A 19,392-nucleotide genomic window follows, 5' to 3' on the forward strand; every position below is an offset into this window, starting at 1 on the left:
GTTTGGACTAGCCTGCAGCCAGGCCAGACAGCCCCCAGAACCCAACGATCCCACCCCGGCCTCCACAAGAGACCAAACAAGGCAGCCAGAGATATGGCTTTACTCAAACCATCCTTGCACTTTATTTCAAACATCATAAAATATACACACAAAAAAAAGGACGAATGGGAAGGAAAAACGTTAGGGGGGAGGAGAAACTTCTCCCAAAACGCAGCATCAGCTCAGACAGCAACAGGACACAGCTGCCATGGAGCCTCTGTCCAGGCAGACAGCATCTCCACCGCACACCTGCCAGGCCTGCGAGAAGGAAGGGGAGGAGAGTGAGCCCCGACACGGAGAGGAAGAGCAGGGTAGAGCCCCATCCTGAGCAGCTCTCCAATTTACTGAAGGGGAGCAGGCACAGGCCGCGTTAAGGACCTCACCTGTCAGGGTGCCCCCGTGGACTTCTGGATTTGCTCCTTTAGAATAAGGATGCTCTGCCGCTGCTCCGGGGGCAGCATGGCGATCTGGTCCGCCGTCAGCTGCAGAACCTGCATGATCAGGGCTGCCTGTGGGCAGAGGGGGGAATCAGAGATGTGCCCTGCCAGAGCAGCCACGGGTTACCGGAGCCAGGAGGGGGCTATGCCCACCACAGTAAGGGACATAGGAAAAGCACATAAGTGCTGCTCCCGCTGTCTCACCCTTTCCCTTTTGTCCTCTCACCTTCTCATGATCTTGGGGGGTGACCTGGCTCTGCCCAGGGCTAAAGCCTCCGGGCTGACCAGCTCCTTGGACCCCTGCCCCAGGAATGCCTCCTCCCTGCATGCCTGCCCCTGCCATGTTAGGAACCTGCGGGCACAAGAGAGGGGGTAAGGACCAAGGGGTCTCTGGACTCAGCCATAAAAATACAGGAATGTCAAGCAGGTGATCAGATGGATGCCCTGACAGACAGCCTGAAAATGCCTTAGCATGGAGACAGGCTACCGTGCGTTTTACATGCTCTCCTCTCCCTCCAACTCCTGCACTCCTTCCCATGCGTCAGGAAGAGGTAGAGAGAGGCCTGAGCCTCGTCCTGTCCCCAGCAGATGTGCAGTGCCTGGGGAGATGGGACGGATACCCTGACCCCCTCACAGAGCCACTGACCCAGGCCCTGTGCTTCCCAGAGGTGCTGCTCTGCGGGACACCCTCCCCTCGCTAGCTGCTGCAGGACGTGATCACACCCTGCACCCAGCTCCAACCTACAAGACACCTTCGGAGCCCCAGCCGCTGAGCAGAGGCATTGCGTGTACCTGGCGGGGCCCCTGCGGGCCACTGGTTCCCATGTTAAGTGGCCCAGGACCCTGCATCCCACCAGGCATGGGGCCACGTGGGTTGGGACCAGGCCCTCGAGGCTCCAGGCCCCTGGGCTCCATGACCCTGGCCTCCATGGCCCGGGCTTCCAGCACTCGCGGCTCCAGGACCCGTGGCTCCAGGCCTCGCGCCTCCAGGGCTCGTGCCTCCATCACCCGGGGCTCCAGCCCTCGCGGCTCCAATCCTCGTGGCTCCAGCCCTCGGGGATCTCTTCCGACTGCAGAGGAAAGACAAATCAAGCTGTTGAAGGGAGCAGCACTGCAAGAAGCGTGGGAGTGAGCCCGCTGCCTCCTTTGTCTGGGGGCTGGCAAACGCCCAGAAGGTACAGGGCTGGGAGCAGAGGGGACATGCCTGCAGGAGGTCCCTTGCCCCGTGGGACTTGTCCCTTCTTGCCCTGGAGTCAGTTGTTCCACTGCCCAAACCCCCTTCCTACATCTCACGTCGGAGCAGCGGGCACCACTCTGACTTCTTGTCCGTACGCTTTAAGCCGCCCATTATTTCATGCCCCCTCTCTCACCTCGAGCATCCATCAACGGCCCCCGCGGCTCTCCCATCAGTGGTCGGGGTTCTCCCATGGGTCCCCCCCTCATCTCATGGGGGGGGCCACGGCTGTCATGACCAGGCATATGGTGCATAGGGGCTCCCTGGTGGGGCGGCCCAAGGTAACCTCTGACGCAGAGAGACGAGGAGAGCAAAGCAGGAGGAGGAGAAAAAGCGAGAGAGTGTGAATCAGACGCTGGCTTGGCACGGTCTGGGCAGAGCGCTGGGATTGCCCCCGAAGCCGGCCACAGGGGAGGAGGGCGAGGCTGGCACAGGGATGGGTGCTGTCGGCCCCATGCCACAGGGCTGCTGCCATCACCCCGGGGATGCCTCGTCCCCGGGGAAATGGGCCGGCCCCCACGGTCGGCAGCACACAGGCCTCCGACCAGGCAGCGGTGACTCCCGGAAGGCTGGTGCCACCCCTGTCCTCAGTGAGAGGCCACTCTTGGGCAGGGGACAGTGCCAAGGGCTCCTCTCCTTCCCTCTCCCCTCACCTGGGCTCCACTTCTCCAGTGACTGAGAGCAGGGTCCCTCCGCGAGGGTCATTCGGGGCATCTCCCAAAAGGCCTCGGGGCGGCGGGCCACTAGCAGGTAGAGGTCCACGCTGCATAGGGGCCCTCGGGTCTGGCATGGGCACTGCCAGGGAGACACACAAGAGCTCGTGAGGATCTGCATGACCACTGCCGGGCTGAGACTGTCCCCCAGCACTCTTGGGGCTGGGGTGCGGGGCAGCCTTGCTGCTCTGCCGGCGCGCAGGCGGGTGAGCCGTGCTGACTGCCGGGGGGCAGCCCCTCGCAGAAGGCCGGAGCGCACCCTAGCCCCTTCCCTGGCTGCTGCTTTTATCCCTCTCTCTTCCTCTCTGGCTCTACCTCAGGCTCCTTATGGCACCAGGTGGCCAAACGAAGTGTGGGTGCCCCCATGGAAATCCCTACGAGCGTGGGCATCAACACCCTGCTGACCTGGGGCCAGGAGCAAAGCAAGACCTGGAAGGCTCCTGGTAGCAAGGTGTCAAAGGGGGCTGGATCCCAGGCAAAGGCCCTCTCCAAGCAGGCTATCCATCTCCACTCGTGGCTCGCTGTGCACAGCGCTAGTCTGTTCTCTCCTCTGGCCCTGGAGGAAATCCTGCCTCCTCCTCCTCCTCTTAACCCTGCCAGGCTGCATGGACTGATACGCCAGTCCCTGACCCTGAGCACAGTGGGGTGAAAGCTGCTCTCTGTACACTCCACAACGAGCTCCACAGGAGGAGGGAGCTGGCGGGTGCCGGGATACCTTGAATGCGTTCGATAGACGCAGGCCTGGCAGGTCCCACGGGCGAGAGCTGCAGGTTCCCTGGGCAAGCAGCAGGAAAAGAGGGAGAAGAGCAGACACGTAAATAGTGTATGCACACATGCACTCAGCATTGGGGACAATGCTGCCTGTAGGATCACCTCTCCTCCCTGAAGTCCCCCAGAAAGCCTACGGAGAAGATGCTGCATGATGCAGGTCTGGCTTTATCAACCTCTTCCATTAACGCCACCTCTGCCACCACAGGTGTGACAGCCATCTTGGCACGGCCCTTTCCTCGCTCACCGCGTGAACGTGCAGGGCAGGAGGACGTCCTGCCGAGAAAATCGGCATCCTGTGGGGCCATGCTGCACCCCACAGCGCACAGCCAGCCAGCTTCTGCTTCCGCCCCTGCCCGCAGCTTCCCATGGCACTCCCCAGTGCCAGCTTTCTGTCTGCTCTCCAAAACCTTCCGGGTGCAAAGAACTACGGGGTCGCTCTCAGGAAGATGGTGCCCACCCTAAAGAAAATGAGAGTCAGCTGTCCCTGAGTACCTGCAACCAGAGAATCTCAGAACAGGTTTGCTGCATTCCTGAAACAAGGCCTATGATACAAATCAAGGCAACAGGGGTGTCAACTGCCTGCGCGCCTTATTACTGGGAGAACTGGAACGCCTCGATTGTGCTAAACCCGGCGCATGGCTTGATGGGGCAACCACGTAATGTGTGAACCGTAAGGAATCCGGCTCCGGGGCTGGGCCGTACAGACCGTGCCTGCGGAGGGAAAGCCAAGCCATCACTCACCGGGAAATTCCCTGCCAAGCCTCGCACTCACTGTCACAAGCAAAAGCGAAGGCCCAGCTCCCTCTGCCGGGCGCGGCGCAGGGAGCACTGGGAGACGCGGGCAGATGCGGTGGCAGCACAAGCTGCTTCCCAGCACCGAGGCAGCAAAGGTGCAGGACAGGGACCAGAGAAGAGCAAGCTCTGCCTGCCCGCACAAGCACAGGAACAGTCACGGGCTCACAGAGATGAAAAACACAGGCACGTCCCGCTCAGCGGGGCTCTGCGGGGCAGAGCCAGGTCTCCTGGCTTCCAGGGCGGGTTTGCACAACATGGTGCAGAACAAGTTGGGGGCAAACCAGTGCGTGGGCTGGGGCCCTGGAAGCAGGAGAGCTGCTACCACAGCCTTGCACCTAAGCAAACAAACTTGGGCACAGACCAGCGCTGCGGGAGCTGCCCCAGATCCAGGGATGGCAAGGCTACAGGTAGCTGGCAGGGGCTCTTAGTGCAGCACTGTTCAGCACCTGTGGCCTGGGCCCCCGCCAGCACGAGGCTCACACGTAACATAGCCCTAACTCACATGTTTTTTACCTTGTCCGCGCTCCAAGGGGACAGGCCCTCCGCCCGGCATCCCAACCTGCGGCTGCATCCCACCTGAGAGGGAACAGGCAGAGATCAGATCCTTCCTCGGTCACCCTTGCACCACAAACTCATTTCTTTGGCCCCAAATACCTCCTCCCTCCCAGCTCCTGGAAGAGTATCCGGGTTTATTTTCTTGTTGTTGGTCCCCCTCGAGATAAGACAACCTTCTGGACCGCTGCTGGCAGTGGCCACAACCAAGACACACGGTATGGGACCACCTGTTCTCTCACAGGGCCAAGCCCTCCGGTTAGGGGGAAGGTAGAGGGGGGCTGTCTGCAGGACTCATGTGCCCAGGGCACTCTTCAGCCAAAACTGACACACTCACCTCCTGGAGCCATGGGGCCAGGGCCCGGGCCCTGCACAGCAGCTGCCATCTGTCCTGGGGCCGGTACTCCCCCCTGCATGGGCGGCTGCATCAGAGGAGGCGCGCCGTTTACATGCATCCCACCCTACCCAGGAGAGAAAACGGACTTCAGGGAAGCCCCATCACCCGCGCACGGGCACCCCAGCTGGGAGAGCTGGAGCCGGCAATGCCCATCCTCCCCCCCCACCCCCAGCAGATGTGTCGTGTAGGCTCTTACTATGGGCTGTGGCTGGGACGAAGGAGTGTTCTGTGGGTTCAGCTGGGCATTTGGCCCTGGCCCAGGCCCTGGTCCCGGTCCTGGCCCTGGCCCTGGCACTGGCTGCTGGTTGCCTGGGATCAGGGGAGGAACACTGGTCTGGCGATGCAGGATTTTCTAGGGGCAGAAGAAGAAGAAAAGAGTTGTCTTCCACCATCCCTCCGCAACAGGCTGCCACTGATATCCTACCGACCATGGATGAGGCAGCAAGGGACAAACCAGCGCGATCTCCGGGTCGACGATCCTCATGACCACCTGGGCCTGCAGCAGGGCATAAGCCAGCTGGGGGTTCTGGAGCAGCATGTTCCTGGCTTCCTGGGGGCTGTTCTGGACACACAACTGAGAAGACACACGCAGATCAGAGCTCTGGCAAGGCACGATGGGGCTGAAAGGGCACAGGCAGCAGTGGTAGAAGCTGTGCTCATGCAGAGAGTGCAGCCCTCACTCACCCTGCTTCACTCACCTTCATCTGCTTCATCAGCTCAAACATCTGCTCGGGTGGCAGGCTGGCTACAGCCCGGCTGATGGACTCAGGGGCATCTTCAGGATTGACAGGGTCCCCATAGGGCGACTCTATGATGGGTGCGCCTGTGCCCAAGCCTGCAACAGAGTTTGTGACCTTGTATGGCAATGTGGCCACTTTTAACGGGCTCATCGGAAGCACCACGCCATTACAGGGAAAAGGTGGCAGTGAATACAGGGGGATCATCTGCGAGAAAAACCACAGAGCTGAGCCCACGCATCCCTCAGCAAAACTACTTGCTACGTTGCTTGAAGCAGGTCAGCTCCGCGAGGTCTCCACCTTGCCAGCCTCACAGAAGAGGCACTCTTTGTAACACTGAAAAGCCCAGGCGCAGCACAACATCAAGTGTGCTCTCCAGCACAAAATTCAGACTCACTCTTCAGCTCCTCCTTGTTCTTCTCGCTGGCTGCATTGTCGACACGCAGGGCTCTCCCACTGAACTCCCGCCCATTCAGGTTTCGCATGGCACTGAGGGCCGTCTCCTGGTCTTGGTACTCACAGAAGCCATAGCCCTTTGGCTTTCCCGTCTCCCTGTCATACACCAGCCTGCACAGCGAGGAGAGAACCACCACTGCTGAGGGCAGCGCAGGCGTCAAGCAGCGCGCAGTGCCCACAGCTCCCCATCAGTCAGGAGGGGGCTGTTGGGGTACAACACACAAGAGCACTGGGGAGCAGAGTGAAGGCACCAGGGCCAGGTCAAGGTGTGTAACAGTCAGTCCTAAGCCAGAGCCAAAAGGCCTCCTGAATCCAGGCCGATGGGCGTTCCCAGAGCTACTCTGTGCTTCCTGTCACCCCAAGTCCCACATCTCATTCATGAAGGCAGCTCCTGGAGGCACAGGGCTGGACCAGCTGTTCCTGGAGGGCTCCCAGGTGCTCCCAAGCCCTTTACTGAAAGCTCTTCAAAGCCTGGTACTGAGCTGGGAAAACATCCCTACGCAGCCACTGACATGGGAGTGCGCTGCACTCCCGGCTCTCTCCACGGAGCCTGATCAGGACCTGCGGACTTATCTGTGCCAGCTCCACACCACAGCAGGGCGGTTGCCTCCAGCCTGCAGCAGCGTGTCCACACTCACGCTGTTGCGCCCGGGCCATTACGCTCTGCATCTCCTCGGCCCAGGGCCTCAGTGCCTGCGCCCTGCGCACACCCCTCTAGAAGGGGCTCTGCTCTGCGCGGCTTCGCCCCTCCCGTTGGGAGGCTGGCTCTGCGGAGCACGGCCCTGCACAGCCCCCACGCCACCCGTGGGACTCGGGGGACGGAATTTGCCCGCGCTGCCCCTGGGAACCGAGGAGGGGAAGGCCGCAGCCATTCTCACCTAAAGCTGACCACGGGCCCAACCTCTGAGAAAATGTCCTTCAGCTGCTCCTCTGTGGCTTCGTACGGGATATTTCCCACTGTGGAAGACAGAGGGTGGCCGCCGGTCAGCGCGGAGGCCGAGGGCTGCGCAGACACCGGCCCCGAACGGTGGGCAGGGCTCAGCCCGCCCGGGCCCGCCCACTCCCACTCCCACTCCCACTCCCACTCCCACTCCCACTCTCGGCCCGGCTCACCGAACACGGAGCGCAAGGAGCGGTCCACGGCGGGGTCCCGCACCGACAGCCCCGCCATCCCGCCGCCCGAGTCTCGCCGCCACTTCCTGTCCGTCGCCCCACTCCGTCCCCCCACTTCCGCCCGGCGCCCGCAACAAACATGATGGCGGCGCGACGGGGAAGGCGCTCCGGCGGGAAACGGGTCCGTGCGGCTGCGGCCTGTGCGCCGCGCTCGGTAGGAGCGGGGCGCGGGGCGCGGACACCCTGTGCCCGCCGGGCAGGCGGCTGCATCTCTGCCAGCCAGTGACGTCCCTTCATCCTGGGACTTGAGAGGATGGAGGCCAGAGATGTCCCCGTCCCTGTCCCTGCACTGGCCACAGAGCCGCGGTTCGCCCAGCGCCTCAGGTGAGCTTGCGAGGGAGAACAGGAGCCCTGCGGCTGCTCGGGCAGGGTGCAGGCAGGGCTGGCAGGGAGGAGAGTTCAGAGGGCCAGCCCTGCACCCGGAGGGTGTTTCTTCCATGCAGTGGGGTGGGCTGTGAGGCTGGGGAGGGCCTGACGGTGCCTTGGCCTTGCAGGGAGCATTTGGAAGAGGAGCAGCTCCTGGACAAGCGCTACCGGCTGCAGGAGGTGCCAGGGGGCCGTGTGGCCCTGCCCGTGCTAGAGGAGAAGCTCGACCAGCTGCAGCTGCCCCAGGAGATGCCCTGTGGGCTGGTCCGGATCCAGGTTGGGAGAGGCCCTGAGCCCTGCCGTGGGGCAGCAAGATCTCAGTCCCACATGCCACATCCCTCCCGCAGGACCCCCTCCCCTCCAGGGCAGCCCGCCGGCAGACGCCCGCCCAGAAGCTGCGGGACGAGCTGCGGCGGCTGCTGGGTGAGAGCTGGTCAGAGGAGCTGGAGCGTGACGTGCCCCGCACCTGGCAGCGGCATGGGGATCTGGTCCTGCTGAGTGAGGACAGCTTCAGGGCCGCGTCCTGGGAGAAGCTGGGTAAGGGGGAGTGAGGTCTGCCTGCCCCGATCCTGCCTGCAGCGCTGCCCTGGCCTTTCCCAAAGCTCTTGGGACGGGTGCATTGCAGGTCCAACGCTCTGGGAGACGGTTGCTTCAGCTCTGGGTTCCCGGCGGCTGGCCAGGCAAGGACGGGTGTTGCCGGATGGGATGCGGTCCCCCAATGTCACCCTGCTGCTGGGCCAGGACGGCTGGGTGGAGCACGTGGACAACAGGATCAGGTAGGCAGGAGCCACAGTGCCGGATGCAGCTGGTGCAGGGAAGGGGCTGCCCTCACCGGGCTGGCAATATCTCCCAGGTACACATTTGACGTGACCAAGTGCATGTTTTCACCGGGCAACATCACGGAGAAGCTGCGGGTGGCTTCACTGCCCTGCTCCGGGGAGGTCCTGGTGGATCTCTACGCAGGTAATGGAGATGTGGCGGAGGGATTTGGCAGGGCAGACTTGCGCGCGCAGGCAGGCAGAGAGCAGTGATGCAGGTACTGATGGCATCCAGGTGGATGTGAAACATCATTTCTAGCCTGGACTGGAAAAATACCCAGGCTTAGAGCTCCTACCCCATTTGTGAGCCCTCAGCTACCCTGGCACTGCTGTCTCTCCTGTGTCCCTGTTGCCTTTGGACACTCAGGATGACCTTGCACCCAAGCTCTGCAGAGTGCTTCTCTGTACCTAGTGCTGGTCATAGGAATCCGTTGGGTCCATGGAAAAGATTTAACCTTGATATAATTTCTGATGTCCCAGTCCCATACTGATGTGCTTTCATGACAAGCTGGCACTAACTGAAGTGTCCTGTGCTGTGAGATGAGTGGGGAGATCACACCAGGCATTTGCATATCAAGAGAGCTGCTGCTTTGTGCTTAGGGAAGTTAGTGCTTCCAGTTTGTGCCACACAGAAAGGATGTGGCACTCACAAAACTGCTCTGGATTAATTAAAATAAATGGTAGGTTGGGCACTTCTGCACAGAGTGGAAGCAGGGCGGGGCAGGTCTCAAGCTAATGGTCAAAGACTGAAGGTAAAATAAGCTCCTCTGTAAACATTTTTCAAGACAGATTTTACTTTTGCAGAGGCAAGGGGGAATGAATTTCCATTTTCCCAGCATCTGGGCTTGCTCCAACCTGGAGCTGAAGGAGATGCAGAAAGCCAGGGCGGTAATCCGCATCCCGCCCTGCCTCCAGGGAGGAACGCGAACCCCCATTGGTGCCTGGGCCCTGCCCTCAGCTGCTGCCCCCTCTCCTGCCCCCAGGCATCGGCTATTTCACGCTGCCATACCTGGTTCATGCGGCGGCTGCCTTCGCCCACGCCTGTGAGTGGAACAGCCATGCCGTGGAGGCCCTGCAGAGGAACCTGGTGCTGAATGGCGTGCAGGACCGCTGCCGCGTCCACCATGGGGACAGCCGGCAGGTGAGTGGTGCTGCCTGGGCGCGGCCCCCTGGCCCCACATGGCATCCCCCTCACCGCCCCTCTCCTTCCAGCTGGAGCTGCGGGACGTAGCGGACCGGGTGAACCTGGGGCTGATCCCCAGCTCGGAGGAAGGCTGGCCGGTGGCCTGCCGCGTCCTGAAGAAGGCCACGGGTGGGGTTCTCCACATCCACCACAATGTGGAGACTCTCCCTGCCCCAGCCCCCCTGCAGTCCCCGCTCCTGCCGGCTGAGCGGGGCTCTCCAGAGGGAGCCAGCTCTGATGGAGAGGCACAGCATACAATGGAGGATGGTGGGAAAGAGACACTGGGGGCCAGAATCAGCCCTGAGTGGCAGAGGTGGGCTGAAACCACAGCGGCACAGATCCAGGGGCTGCTGGTAGAGCTGCACGGGCAGCCATGGCGCACCAGCATCCTGCACATCGAGGCCGTGAAGTCCTATGCGCCCCACGTGCATCACCTTGTGCTGGACCTCGAGTGCCGGCCAGCACTGCCGACCTAGCTGGCCACGGGCCCCAGCCCTACGGAACGGTGGTATTGGAGCACCGGTGGCAGGGAGATGCTACCATTGCCTGCTGCCAGCCTTGATGCACTCGACGTCCCCTCGTTCCCAGGTGGCCAGGGCACCAAGGGATGTAATTCCATCGGAGATCCCTCCAGGAGCCATATCCTGGCTGAGGACGGGCCGAGCTGGGGCTGAGTGCCCTGAATCCTGCCCCAGCTCTGCCTGTTGCTGCCCAGATCTTGGACACATGGTGGTACTTTAAGCCCCATTTTCACATAGGAGAGAGCCACAGGGCTGAATAAACCTCTGATTCCTGCTGGGCTTCGTTTCAGTGAGTCGGGGCAAGCTTTGTGCTTGTATTTATCAGTATGCTTTTTTATTGTACTGGAACCAGGTCTGTTCATCTCCGTTTCTTCTCAGCTTTTGCAGAAATAAGGATGTTTCCCAGCTGGCATCCAGTTAAAATGCAAACACTGGTGCAAGTGTGGAGGTCCTGCCTGGGGAGGCTGGGTCCCCGGGCAGTGTTTGGAGGGGCTCAGGGAGCAAAGCCTTTGCCTGCATCCTCTGCCTTCAATTCTGCTTGCAAGCCCAAAGCCCTCTTGCCTGGGCATCGTGTGCGTACCCCTGTTGCAGAGAAACCCCGTCCTGGGGAGGGTGCTCCCACTGGCCCTTTGGTGTCCCCAGGTCCCCATGGGTTTCTCCCCCATGTAGATGTCCTGCAGGGTTGCGAACCTCTGGCTCTCCCTGTCCTATGACGGAGAGCCCTGGGGCGCAGCCGAAAGCATGGGCAGAGCTGCACTCTCGCGTTTGCTTTGAGGCTGCTCCCAGCTGGCCTCCCACGCGGCCGGGCCGTCCTGCGTGGCGAAAGGCTGCCTCCCCACGGACGGGAACCCCACGCCTCGCCCTGCCCCGTGCGCTCATGGTTTTCCCCTTGCCTGTGTTGCTGCGGGCAGAGTGCGAGGAACCCTGCCGGGACCGTATCTCTGCCTGCGAAGGACAAGGCCAGACCCTGCGGCGGGCAGAGCCAGCAGGACGCCGCGACCGCGCTGCTCGGGTCTCAGCCCCTCGCCCGCAGCACGCACCCCGGGAGGGCACCCCAGCAGTGCGGGCGGCTGCAGACTTTGTGCCGCCGTCTGTGTGCTCTTTGGGAGGAGCCGCCATCCCCGAGAGGGCTGCGGGGCAGCACGCCGGGGGAGCGGGCCGGGGCAGAGCGCCCGGCTCCGGCCCACCGGCTTGGGGCCACAGCTCTAGAGGTGGAGGACCGTCCCCGCGGGAAGGGGCTGCTGCCCCACGCATCGCGGGGGCGGGGTGGGCGCCACCTCCCGCCGGGGCCGCCCCGTCGGTGCCGCAGGTGCGCCGGGCGCGGCCCCTTTAAGGAGGCGGCACCGCCCGCCCATCTCCCTCCACCCCCCCGCTGCTGCCGGGAGGCGCCGCCGGAGCCGCGGCAGGTAACCGGGGCAGGTACCGGGGGGGAAAGCACCGGGGGGGTCCCTCTGCTGGCGGCGGGCGCGGGCCTGACCCGGTGGCCGCGCTCCGAGCGTCGTGCCGGCGTCTCGGATCGCCGCCCCCCCAGCTCCGGCAGAGAGGAGCCCCGGGGACCGGCTCGCTGCCCACCTCGCCCCCGGGCGGCGCCGGGGCGCGCTGAGGACAGCGGGGACAGGAAGGTCCCTCCCGCCGGTCTGGGCAGCGGCCGCTTCCAGCCGCCATCCGGCCCCCGGTTGGCCAGTGCTGCCGCCCCGGGCGGGGCGCGGGCTGCAGCCCCCGAGCGGGTGCTCCGGCAGCGCGGCTCTGCCCGGCGGCGGCGGGGCTGGCGCTGCCGCGACCGCCCGGGCTCCGGCTGCCGGCGCCCGCGGCACCTCCGGGCCGGATCCTGCCCCGGCTGCGCGGCCGCACCCCGGCCCCTCCGCGGGGCTAGAGCAGCTTTCCCCGAGCCTGGGCTGCGTTCGTGGCTGCAGCAGCCTGGGGCAGCCCCTTCCTCCCCGAGGCAGGGCGTGGGGGGGGTTCCCCTGGGTGCCGGCCGTCCGCTCCCGTCCCACGGAGCCGGCTGGGGCCACCGGCGCTGGCAGGCGGCCGCCAGCCCAGCCCGCAGCAGCGCCGTGCCCTGGGCTGGGCCGCGGAGCCGGCCGGGCGCCTTGGGCGCGGGCGCTCGGGGCGCCACGACGTGTCTTGGGTGGGGTGGCCCGGGCTGGGGGGCGGGCATGGGGCTGGCGTGGGGCTGCGCTCAGCGGCTGGCTTGCTCCTAGCACGGACGCGTCGAGCTACGTCTGGGGAGGGTGAGTGATTCTGCGTGGAGCAATGTCGGAGGCCGTGGATCTGTCCTACCTGTCGGACGCGGAGAGGGATTTGATCCTGCAGGTCCTGCAGCGCGACGAGGAGCTCCGCAAAGCAGAGGAGAGGAGAATCAGGTAAGGATGCAGCCGGGCTGGGTGCCCATTTCCCAGCTTTGCAGGAGGGGCGAGGGTGCAGGCGGTGAGGCTGGGGCAGCAGCTCTGCCCCAGCCCTGGGGTCCCAGTGTGGCTCTGACGGCTGCGGTGTTGGGGTCTGAGCAGGCGCCTGAAGAATGAGCTGCTGGAGATCCGGCGCAAGGGGGCCAAGCGGGGCAGCCAGCGCTACAGCGAGCGGACCTGTGCCCGCTGCCAGCAGAGCCTGGGTCGCCTCAGCCCCAAGGCCAACACCTGCCGGGGCTGCAACCACTTGGTGTGTCGGGACTGCCGTTCCTATGGCCCCAACAGCGCCTGGCGCTGCAAAGTCTGCACCAAGGAGGCGTGAGTACCCGGGGACAAGGGGCAGGGACCTTCTGCACATTCCTCCTGTCCCCTTCGTCCTCCCGGTCACCCCAGCTTGATGCCCCATGGCCAACCTTTCCTAGCCTAGCTGGTCTTCTGCCGTGGTTGAGTGATGGAGAATTGGGTCGCGCCCCACTCCTCGGTCTCCTTCATGCCCATCCTGCTCCTTTTCCCCCCTTACTTGACTCTGGCATCCCCCCGTGCCCCTCACAGAGCCTGTGTTTCTAACAGCCCAGGTTTCCTCCCTCTTGGCCTCCACTGCCCAACAAACCTGCTGTGTTTGCTGAGGATGTAGCTGGGCCCATTGTCTGCCCAGTGCATCATCTCTGCCCAGACACCTGCCAAACGTGCCCACTGTGCCCGTGCTCTCCTTGGCTGTGACAGCACCAAAGGTGGCCATGGGGCACAGGGAGCAGCCCCTGACTGCCCCCCACTGCCCCCCTGACTCTGCAGTGAGCTAAAGAAGACGACGGGAGACTGGTTCTATGACCAGAGGGTCAACCGTTTCGCCAACCGGCTGGGCAGCGACATGGTGCGGCTGTCCCTGCGGCACAGGCCGGCAGGTAGGGGTGCTGCAGCGATGCCTTCTCCCGCAGCCCTCCAGGATGCCCCAGCTTGCCCCGGCACTCCTCTGCCCAGTGCGGAGCTGGCTGGGAGCAGCTCCTGCTCCAGGAAACAGGCTTGGAGCAGTGGTCCTCCTGATGCCTCTCTCCTTCCAGCCAGCAAAAGAGAGACCGTGGGACAAACCCTCCTCCAGAAAGCCCAGCTCAGTGAGCCCAAAAGCTCCTCCGCCGCCTGGCAGCAGAGCCCCCTGGCACCCCAGGAGGGGCCCAGGTGAGGGTCCCTGCCATCTCCCCTGCTCTGGGTGCCAGCCCTCGTCTGCTGCTGCGGGGACGGGAGGGACGCTGCTGCCCTGCTCAGATCACTGGTGGCATAGAAGCTGTCTCTCAGACTGACCTCCTCGCCAAACAGGACATACCTGTGGTTTTGTTTGTCTGCAGTTTGTTTCCAGATGCCTCAGACCCTCGGGATGGCAAAAGCGACACAGAGTCCATGGAAAACATGAGCCTGGATGGCTGCAGACCTAGTCCTGGTGGCATGGGGGGCAGGTGAGGGGCTCCCTCAGTGGGCTGTCCTTGGCAAGACTGGCCTGGCAGAGGATGAGGACCTTCACCTGAAATGTGTTTTTCTCAGCCTAGCGAAGGGGAGCTGGCTCCTCTGGCTGGGCTGAAACCTGTCTCTGGGCAGGCAGGTCCTCTGCTCCCCAGGTTGGGGTGCTCTGGGGAGTTTGTGGGGGGATGGCGCTTCCCAGCCAGGACATGCTCTCCCAGCAGTGCTCTTGGCCTGGGACAGACCTTTCTGTGCTCTCTGCAGGAGTAACTCCCTGGAGAGAGCTGCTCCTCTCAGGGACGGAAAACAGGTTGCTGCACCGGCAGGACCCGCTGCCTCCAGCCTGACCCTCCCTCTCCGCTCCAAAAACGTGCTCTCGGACAGACGGGTGCGTGCCGCTGCTCCGGCGGGCTCAGCCCTGTTGTGGGGCAGGGAACTCTGTGGGGTGCCCAGCCCTGCCCTGCTCTGAAGGGACCCTTCCTCCCAGGATGCCACCTTGGGGAGCCGCAGCAGCGCCTTGGTGGATGAGCATGAGACGATATTCAAGAAGAATCCCCGACGGGTGGTGAGGCCTGCGGGTGAGAGCTGCTTGGGTGCTGACATGGCGGGGGGTGGACGGCTCCTCCCTGGGCAGTGGTGGGCTTTCGGTGCAGATGGGAGAGGCTGGGGCAGCCCCTTGCTTGAGGGAGCAGCAGGGCTCTGCTAGTCCTGCGCCGTTGCCACCACCTCCTGCCTTGCCATCTCTTGTGCAGACTACACCAAGTCAGTGATCGACCTGCGCCCAGAGGACTTCGTGGGGGAAGGAGGCTCTTTGGGGGACAGGAGCAAGTCGGTCCCTGGCCTCAACACGGAGCTGGTGAGATGCTCGGCGTGCCGCAGAGCCGGCTGCCGGGCGGAGGAGCCAGCTGCCTGGCCGTGCCTTGCTGCTGCCCACACAGACGGCTTGTCTCTCTCCTTGCAGGAGGAGGAGGAGGAGGACATTGATAACCTGGTGGAGATCCATCGCCAGAGGGTGGCCCGGGGCAGCATGCGCAGCGGCACCTCCTCAGTGAGTCCCTGCAGCGTGGCCGTGCTCTGCTCCGCTGCAGGAAGAAATGATGGAGAAGGGCAGCGCCGACAGGGTGGGTGGAAGGGCGGCAGGGCAGGCAGCTCCTGGGGTGCATGGACAAGAGTTTGGGGCATGGGGGCTTCCTCTCCTTGAAGGGAATAGAGACGTGGAGACCCAGCTCTCTTCTAGGGATCCTGTGTGCAGGTGAGAGGCACTCGGCGGCCATCCCCAGCCGCAGAGGGGTGAGGGGGGCTGTGCAGGGGGAGGCATGGGGAGTAGTCATGCTGAGGATGAAGAGGGACTGTCCAGTGATGCTGCCCCAGCTCAGCCCTGCCATGTCTTCCAGAGCACGCTGGGGAGCATGGTCAGCATTTACAGCGAGGCCGGCGACTTTGGCAACGTCGCGGTCACCGGGGGAATCTCCTTCTCCCTGAGCTACGAGCAGAAGACGCAGACCTTGTTCATTCACGTGAAGGAGTGTCGCCAGCTGGCCTACGGGGATGAGGGCAAGAAGCGCTCCAACCCGTGAGAGCTGGGGGGGCGATGGCTGGTGGCACCGCTGGTGGTGCTCAGCTGGGTTGTGGGGTGCCCGCCAGAGATGGGAGCTGTAAGTGGGGGGTCTTGGTGAGGCAGGAGGTCTGGGGTTGCCCCGGGGGTCTAGCTGTGGGGAGACTTGGTGGAGTGCTGCCTGCTCTTCCCTCCAGGTATGTGAAGACCTACCTCCTGCCCGACAAATCCAGGCAAGGGAAACGCAAGACGACCATCAAACGCAACACCATCAACCCCCTGTACAACGAGCTGCTGAAGGTGAGTGGGGAAGAGCTGGGGTTCAGGGCACCCAGCTCTGGGGAGGGATGGGCTCCAAACCCTGAGGCAGAGGACCCGTGTCCAGACACTGCACCCTGGAAGCTGGAAAAACCCGCTCCCAGGCTGGGTCGCTGCTCTGATGTGGCTGTGGTGTCAAGCCCCGGGTGCCATGGTGGGGTGGAGGCACAGCTGCAGATGTGAATGTGTCACAGGCCGTGTTCCTGGCTCCTGTGGCATCCCCCAGAGCTGGGGCCTTCTGCTCACCCTGGACATAGCTTTCTGTGGAGAAGGCTCCTGGGCCATTGCAGGTGGGCAGTGTGGCTGCAGAGGCAGAGATAAGGCTGTTCTGGGCCCCAGGGCAGAAGCTCTTGGCACTGCCCTTCACGGTCCCCACTGTGGCCACCACAGGGCGGTGGGAAGGGCTGGAAGCAGCGTGTTGCTGAGGCCAGGCGCTCTCTGGACAGGAGGGAAGTGGGAACTGTGGTTTGGTTTCCAGGCTCCCACAGCCCTGGGTTTGCCAAGGTCTCGTGCGCCAACAGCCTGAGGCTCTGTGGGCTGGCAGAGCTTCGCTTGTGGTGGGACGGGGTGGGGTGGCCAGATGCCATGAGTCCTGGTCCTGCCTCCGCACAGGCTCTGAGGACCACTTGCCTGGAGAGCTCGGGTTCATGCACCACTGCCCCAGGACTGCGAGGTTTCAGCAGGCTTGGAAAGGAAGAGTCCTGCATGCATCCATTGCTCCTCAAAGCTCTCTCCTCTTCTGCTCGAGACCTGTGGCTGATGGTGTATGCCAAGCCTGTCCCCTTCCAGCTGCTGCTGGCTCACCGCCGGTTTTCCTGTCTCTCTTCCTAGTACGAGATTAACAAGTCCCTCCTGCTTGCGAGGACGCTGCAGTTCTCAGTCTGGCACCACGATCGCTTTGGCCGAAACACGTTCCTGGGGGAGGTGGAGGTCCCGCTGGACGCCTGGAACTTCGAGAGCCACCTGGAGGAGTTTCTGCCCCTGCACGGCAAGGTGCTGGCCCTGCCACCCAGCCCTGCTGCCACAGCCTCCCTTGCCTGGCCCTGTCCGGTGGGGTGCCCTGGGGTGGGCAGAGGGGTGCAGAGACCTCAGCCAAGAGCTGCCAAAAGGCTTGTGCTAAATCAAATCTTGGAGAAATGAGGACCCCAGAGCAGATAGCAGTACTGTTGTGGTAAAAAAGGGCAGATCTTCTGCCTTGAGCCTAGCTTTACCTCCTCCTCCTCGGTGAATCCCGCACGGGATGCTGCGGGATGTGTTTCTGCCCTTTCACGTATTTTCATTCTGCTTGCTCAATTGCTCCAAGAGCACAGCTCTTCCCAGCTCCCTGCCCTGGCTTGGAGGAACTGGACACAACTTCAGGGAAGCAAAAGGGGGAAATTGAATGGGACGTCCTGCTGTGGGGTGTAGAGCCGGGCAGCCAGGGCCTTCCTGCAGCCTGGTGGCAGCAGCAGATGCTGCTGCTGGACTTAAGACTGGTTCTCTAGACTGACTCGTACTGTGGGCTCAGCCCTTGGCGTTGCTGGGGCTCGAGCAGCTTGTGGAAACCCCTAATTAGAGTTTCCTAGGGGAGGTAATTGAAGCAAAGAAGGATCCCAAAGGAGCTGGTCTGAGTCTAACCCAGTCTGACCCTGGGGAAGGGTCTGCAGGCATTTCTGCCAGCTAAACCACCTCTAGGAGAAGCCAAGCCCTTTGGCCCAGCATGGGGAAGTGCTGCCTGCAGACCAGGCCATCCTCACGTCTGCTTTGGCCTCCCCAGCAGTATTTGGTAAGTCTTGCCTCTCTGCAGATTGGGGTGGATGCTGCTGGTCTTCACCAGTACAAGGGGGAGCTGGTCGTCTCCATGAAGTACATCCCATCTTCCAAGCACCCTGGGGCCGGGAACGGCAGGAAGGGTGAGTGCTGGAGCTCCAGGATCTCTGTGTGGGCTACGGGACCTGCTGGTGGCCAGGCAAGCTGGGTCTGGGTGGGTTTCTTGGGTGGTGCCACTGAAGCCTTCTCTGCAACGCCTGCAAGGCTGCTCTGGGTTGGGGCAGACCTGGCTGCCCTCAGGCTGGCCGAGCGGTCCCAGTGCTTTCCTGGGGCTGGACCAGGCTGGACCATCGGGCCCCACGTGGAGCAGTTGTCTGTCTTCAACTCAGCAGGCAGGGCCAGTAAGGGAGGAGGCAAGAGGAGGTACCAGCTGGGGTCTGTACCTACCTCTGCGATGAAGGCTGTTCAGCAGGACCTTTCCAGAAGTTTGTGGTGGTGGAAATAAAGGTTGAGTAATTCCTGCTGTGTTGGGTTTTTCCCAGGCAAAATGGGAGAAGGTGGTGAGCTCCAAGTGTGGATCAAAGAAGCCAAAAACCTCACAGCTGCCAAATCTGGGGGGACATCAGACAGCTTTGTCAAGGGGTGAGTGTGGGTCCTTGGGGGGGAGTGGGGGGGGCAATGAAGGCACTGTCCTCCCTGGCTGCATCCCAGGGCACTTCCCAGAGCTGCTGCGGGGACCTGGGGGAGGGAAGGGTCCCTCCAGTAGCTGCCCTGCACTGCTGGCATCGGTACCCTGAAAGTCACAGTCTGCCCAGAGACGAGGTGCTCCTGGCAGCAAACGCTCTCCTGGGTTTTGGCTGGTTCAGAGGTGGTGGTGGGAGGCTGTGTGCAGGGCAGGGCTCCAGTTGCCATCAGATATCTCTCAGAGGTCACCAAGCCACCGGGCAGCATGGCTGGGGACGAGCAGGCTTGGGTCCTTGCCCTCTCCTCTCCTTAGACCACTTGCAGTCTGCTGAGCGCTTTTTGGGAGGCAGGGCAGAGACCCAGCCATCTGCAGACTGCTGTGGTCCTTCTTCCTGAGCTATATCAGGGAAGGTGGGCCCCAGGCCAGGTCCTGGGGTGCTGAGGTGCCCCAGCCCCTTGGGCAGGAGGCAGTTGCACATGTGCTGCTGACCCAAGGGGCCGCTTCCCCCAGCTACCTCCTGCCACACAAAAACAAAGCCTCCAAAAGGAAGACACCCGTGGTGAAGAAGACACTGAACCCTCATTACAACCACACCTTTGTCTACAATGGCGTCAACCCTGAGGACCTGCAGCACATCTGCCTGGAGCTGACAGTCTGGGACCGGGAGCCACTGTCCAGCAATGACTTCCTTGGTGGTGTCCGTCTGGGGGTGGGAAATGGTGAGGAGCCTTGGGGGTCCCATCAAGCTTTGGGGTCCCATCAAACCCTGGGGATAAGCAGCCTTGCTTGAGGCTGCCTTGCTGCGGCCAGGAGGCTGCTCCAGCAGTGACTTCTGCCCACGTCCATCCTTTCTCCCAGGCATGAGCAACGGGCAGGCTGTGGACTGGATGGACTCCATGGGCGAGGAGCTGAACCTGTGGCAGAAGATGTGCCAGTACCCAGGCTCGTGGGCGGAAGGGACGCTCCAGCTCCGCTCCACCATGGCCAAGCTGAGGCCGTAGGCTGTGGCACTGGGACTTGGCTCAGGGCTGGCACCACT

General features: G+C 62.9%; 3 protein-coding genes across 3 annotated transcripts; 2 read left to right on the forward strand and 1 right to left on the reverse strand.

Annotated features, from left to right (window-relative positions):
• Positions 1–137: 137 nt before the first annotated feature.
• CSTF2 (cleavage stimulation factor subunit 2) lies at positions 138–7,302 on the reverse strand (the record flags this gene model as incomplete). The annotated part of the gene is made up of 15 exons (XM_082003961.1): positions 138–297; positions 423–548; positions 703–828; positions 1,269–1,546; positions 1,847–1,998; positions 2,364–2,505; positions 3,139–3,198; positions 4,503–4,565; positions 4,879–5,002; positions 5,135–5,290; positions 5,393–5,512; positions 5,637–5,773; positions 6,073–6,242; positions 7,010–7,088; positions 7,245–7,302. The coding sequence occupies 14 exons, from the start codon at positions 7,300–7,302 to the stop codon at positions 426–428; spliced, it is 1,788 nt and encodes a 595-aa protein (XP_081860087.1). The 3' UTR covers positions 138–297; positions 423–425.
• A 255-nt stretch (positions 7,303–7,557) lies between these two features.
• Positions 7,558–10,147, forward strand: TRMT12 (tRNA methyltransferase 12 homolog; the record flags this gene model as incomplete). Its single annotated transcript, XM_082004200.1, has 7 exons — positions 7,558–7,628; positions 7,799–7,946; positions 8,018–8,207; positions 8,296–8,446; positions 8,524–8,633; positions 9,472–9,629; positions 9,701–10,147. The coding sequence occupies 7 exons, from the start codon at positions 7,558–7,560 to the stop codon at positions 10,145–10,147; spliced, it is 1,275 nt and encodes a 424-aa protein (XP_081860326.1).
• A 2,021-nt stretch (positions 10,148–12,168) lies between these two features.
• SYTL4 (synaptotagmin like 4) lies at positions 12,169–19,354 on the forward strand (the record flags this gene model as incomplete). The annotated part of the gene is made up of 16 exons (XM_082004074.1): positions 12,169–12,555; positions 12,700–12,915; positions 13,390–13,499; positions 13,656–13,770; positions 13,938–14,045; positions 14,311–14,434; positions 14,534–14,624; positions 14,799–14,902; positions 15,008–15,094; positions 15,441–15,619; positions 15,799–15,901; positions 16,751–16,912; positions 17,706–17,811; positions 18,211–18,310; positions 18,864–19,072; positions 19,212–19,354. The coding sequence occupies exons 1-16, from the start codon at positions 12,446–12,448 to the stop codon at positions 19,352–19,354; spliced, it is 2,067 nt and encodes a 688-aa protein (XP_081860200.1). The 5' UTR covers positions 12,169–12,445.
• Between the last annotated feature and the right edge of the window lie 38 nt (positions 19,355–19,392).

The sequence above is a fragment of the Phaethon aethereus genome (genome assembly GCF_964289735.1).
Source record: "Phaethon aethereus genome assembly, chromosome: 10".
Classification (NCBI taxonomy): domain Eukaryota; kingdom Metazoa; phylum Chordata; class Aves; order Phaethontiformes; family Phaethontidae; genus Phaethon; species Phaethon aethereus.